This window comes from Sitodiplosis mosellana, unplaced genomic scaffold, assembly GCF_009176505.1.
Source record: "Sitodiplosis mosellana isolate CC-2019 unplaced genomic scaffold, AAFC_SMos_1.0 Smas_scaffold_6484, whole genome shotgun sequence".
In the NCBI taxonomy this organism is placed as follows: domain Eukaryota; kingdom Metazoa; phylum Arthropoda; class Insecta; order Diptera; family Cecidomyiidae; genus Sitodiplosis; species Sitodiplosis mosellana.
In genome coordinates, this window is record NW_022601705.1 from 1 (window position 1) to 1712 (window position 1712).

Sequence of the window (1712 nt, forward strand, 5' to 3'; positions counted from 1 at the left end):
AATTCCCCCTTAAAATGATGTCATTTTAATATTTGGTTAAAATTCGCTCTAATTCACTGCCTCGTTTCACAGACAGAAAACCTGAAAACCGACAAGCCATTGCCAATATCACGATCGACTGATTACTTCGCATTGGGATACAAAGAATCGAACAAAGTACCACCAGGAAGAGTGTCTTTGTTGCAAGCCATTAATTTCATCACAAAGCATCAGCAACAACCAGAAGTATGGACTATCGAAAAGATAGCGGAAGAGAATAAAATCAAGCCCGAAGTCGCAAGTATGTATACATACATCTCATGAGTCGGAACTTGTTAGTTCAAACTCAAAATAATGTAATTCAAACTCATTCGATTCATTTCTGTTCTTTCAAATAGAGGACATCATTGACCATTTCCGTGCGTTTGAGGTTCACATGTCGAAGAATGTTGAGCAAAGGGAGGTGCAACAGATTCAAGCCAATTTGAAATTGCTTGGCGCAAAGAGCACAGACAAATAAACAGTATGTGATACTGCTAAGCATTGACACATTGTAATTAGCCCGAGTCGAACTTAGAATTACTTAGAGCACGTTGTTTGATTTAAAAAAAAAAAAGCAATAAATTTAAGTAACAACTCAAATACGGTTTTTCATTCACCAAGTTCAATGTTATTCAAATGTCAATTCTCTCATCGGACATTCGCAAAGACAGTAGAGGTTTGAGTGCGTTAAACGCAGTTCCCATTGACATTTTCGGTGCAGCGAGGTAAACATTGATTTTTATGCTGTTATTCAACAGCCGACGGTGTTTTAGTGCCAGAAATGTAATTTTGTGATTCATGAAAAGGAAATTGAATTGAAACACCATGGGAAAATCAATGTCAACGGCAAAACAAGTGAACCGAAGCACAATCACAAAGTCAGTAGCACAAACAACAGTTCAAGCACAACCTAACCAAACAATGGTTCACAGAGGTACCTTAAACTAATTGACAATCAGTTGGATTTGGTTTTTGATTTTGATTTAAATTTTGCAGCCACCCCGATGCCATCTCTTCCCACTGCCGAATATCTGAAGAAGACGAGCAATTTAGATAAATCATACAATGACCGTTTGAAACAGGTTTTTGTCACTTCAGTCGATGATGTAAGTCAATGAAAATGAGTGGGAAAATCGAAATTTCAACTGAAACAAAGCAATTTTGACTAATTTCACTGATTCAATTTCAGAATACCAATTTAGATTTGACAAAAGGACGTTCGATGCCAAAGGATCGCACCACACCATTCACGAAAAGTCCACACTCTCAAACGACAGATCAACCGCAACCAAATAAATTAATCGTTGATGAAATAAAAGTGATACTTCTGAATCACAAAACGAATCCAGACAAATGGACACCTGATTACATTGCAGCGAGATATAATATTTCGACAGAGATTGCAGGTAATTGGTCATGATTTGATTTACATATGGATGTGTCTGAATTTTGATGAAATATTTCAATTCTAGGAATCTTGGTCGAGAACTATGGCACACTTCAGACATATTTTGGTGGCCAACCGAACGAATCAGACAAATACATTCACCACGAGGAACCAGTCAGACGAGTCACAGCAAATACACACTTCTATGAGATGGAAGAGATTGTAACTGGTGGTCGGAAAGAAAAGAAATGGAAAACAAAAGAAGAATTCGATAAAGAATGGATGGGCAAAAAATGATGAATGA

At 37.2% G+C, this 1712-nt stretch overlaps 2 protein-coding genes across 2 annotated transcripts; both read left to right on the forward strand.

The window, feature by feature from the left end:
* Positions 1 to 72: 72 nt before the first annotated feature.
* On the forward strand, positions 73 to 621 carry LOC129579737 (protein NDUFAF4 homolog; the record flags this gene model as incomplete). The annotated part of the gene is given in 2 exon segments (XM_055469904.1): positions 73 to 280; positions 378 to 621. Coding segments are annotated over 2 exon segments (330 nt in total), but the record flags the coding sequence as incomplete, so codon positions are not given.
* Positions 622 to 704: 83 nt separating this feature from the next.
* LOC129579736 (uncharacterized) lies at positions 705 to 1712 on the forward strand. The gene is made up of 4 exons (XM_055469903.1): positions 705 to 955; positions 1018 to 1127; positions 1211 to 1427; positions 1494 to 1712. The coding sequence occupies exons 1-4, from the start codon at positions 847 to 849 to the stop codon at positions 1703 to 1705; spliced, it is 648 nt and encodes a 215-aa protein (XP_055325878.1). The 5' UTR covers positions 705 to 846; the 3' UTR covers positions 1706 to 1712.

Bases quoted from the DNA above. Each gene is read 5' to 3' on its own strand.
- LOC129579736 (XM_055469903.1), top strand. From the start codon at position 847: ATGGGAAAATCAATGTCAACGGCAAAACAAGTGAACCGAAGCACAATC. The intron at 956-1,017 runs GTACCTTAAACT...TAAATTTTGCAG, and splicing joins CCAAACAATGGTTCACAGAG to CCACCCCGATGCCATCTCTT. The intron at 1,428-1,493 runs GTAATTGGTCAT...TTTCAATTCTAG, and splicing joins TATTTCGACAGAGATTGCAG to GAATCTTGGTCGAGAACTAT.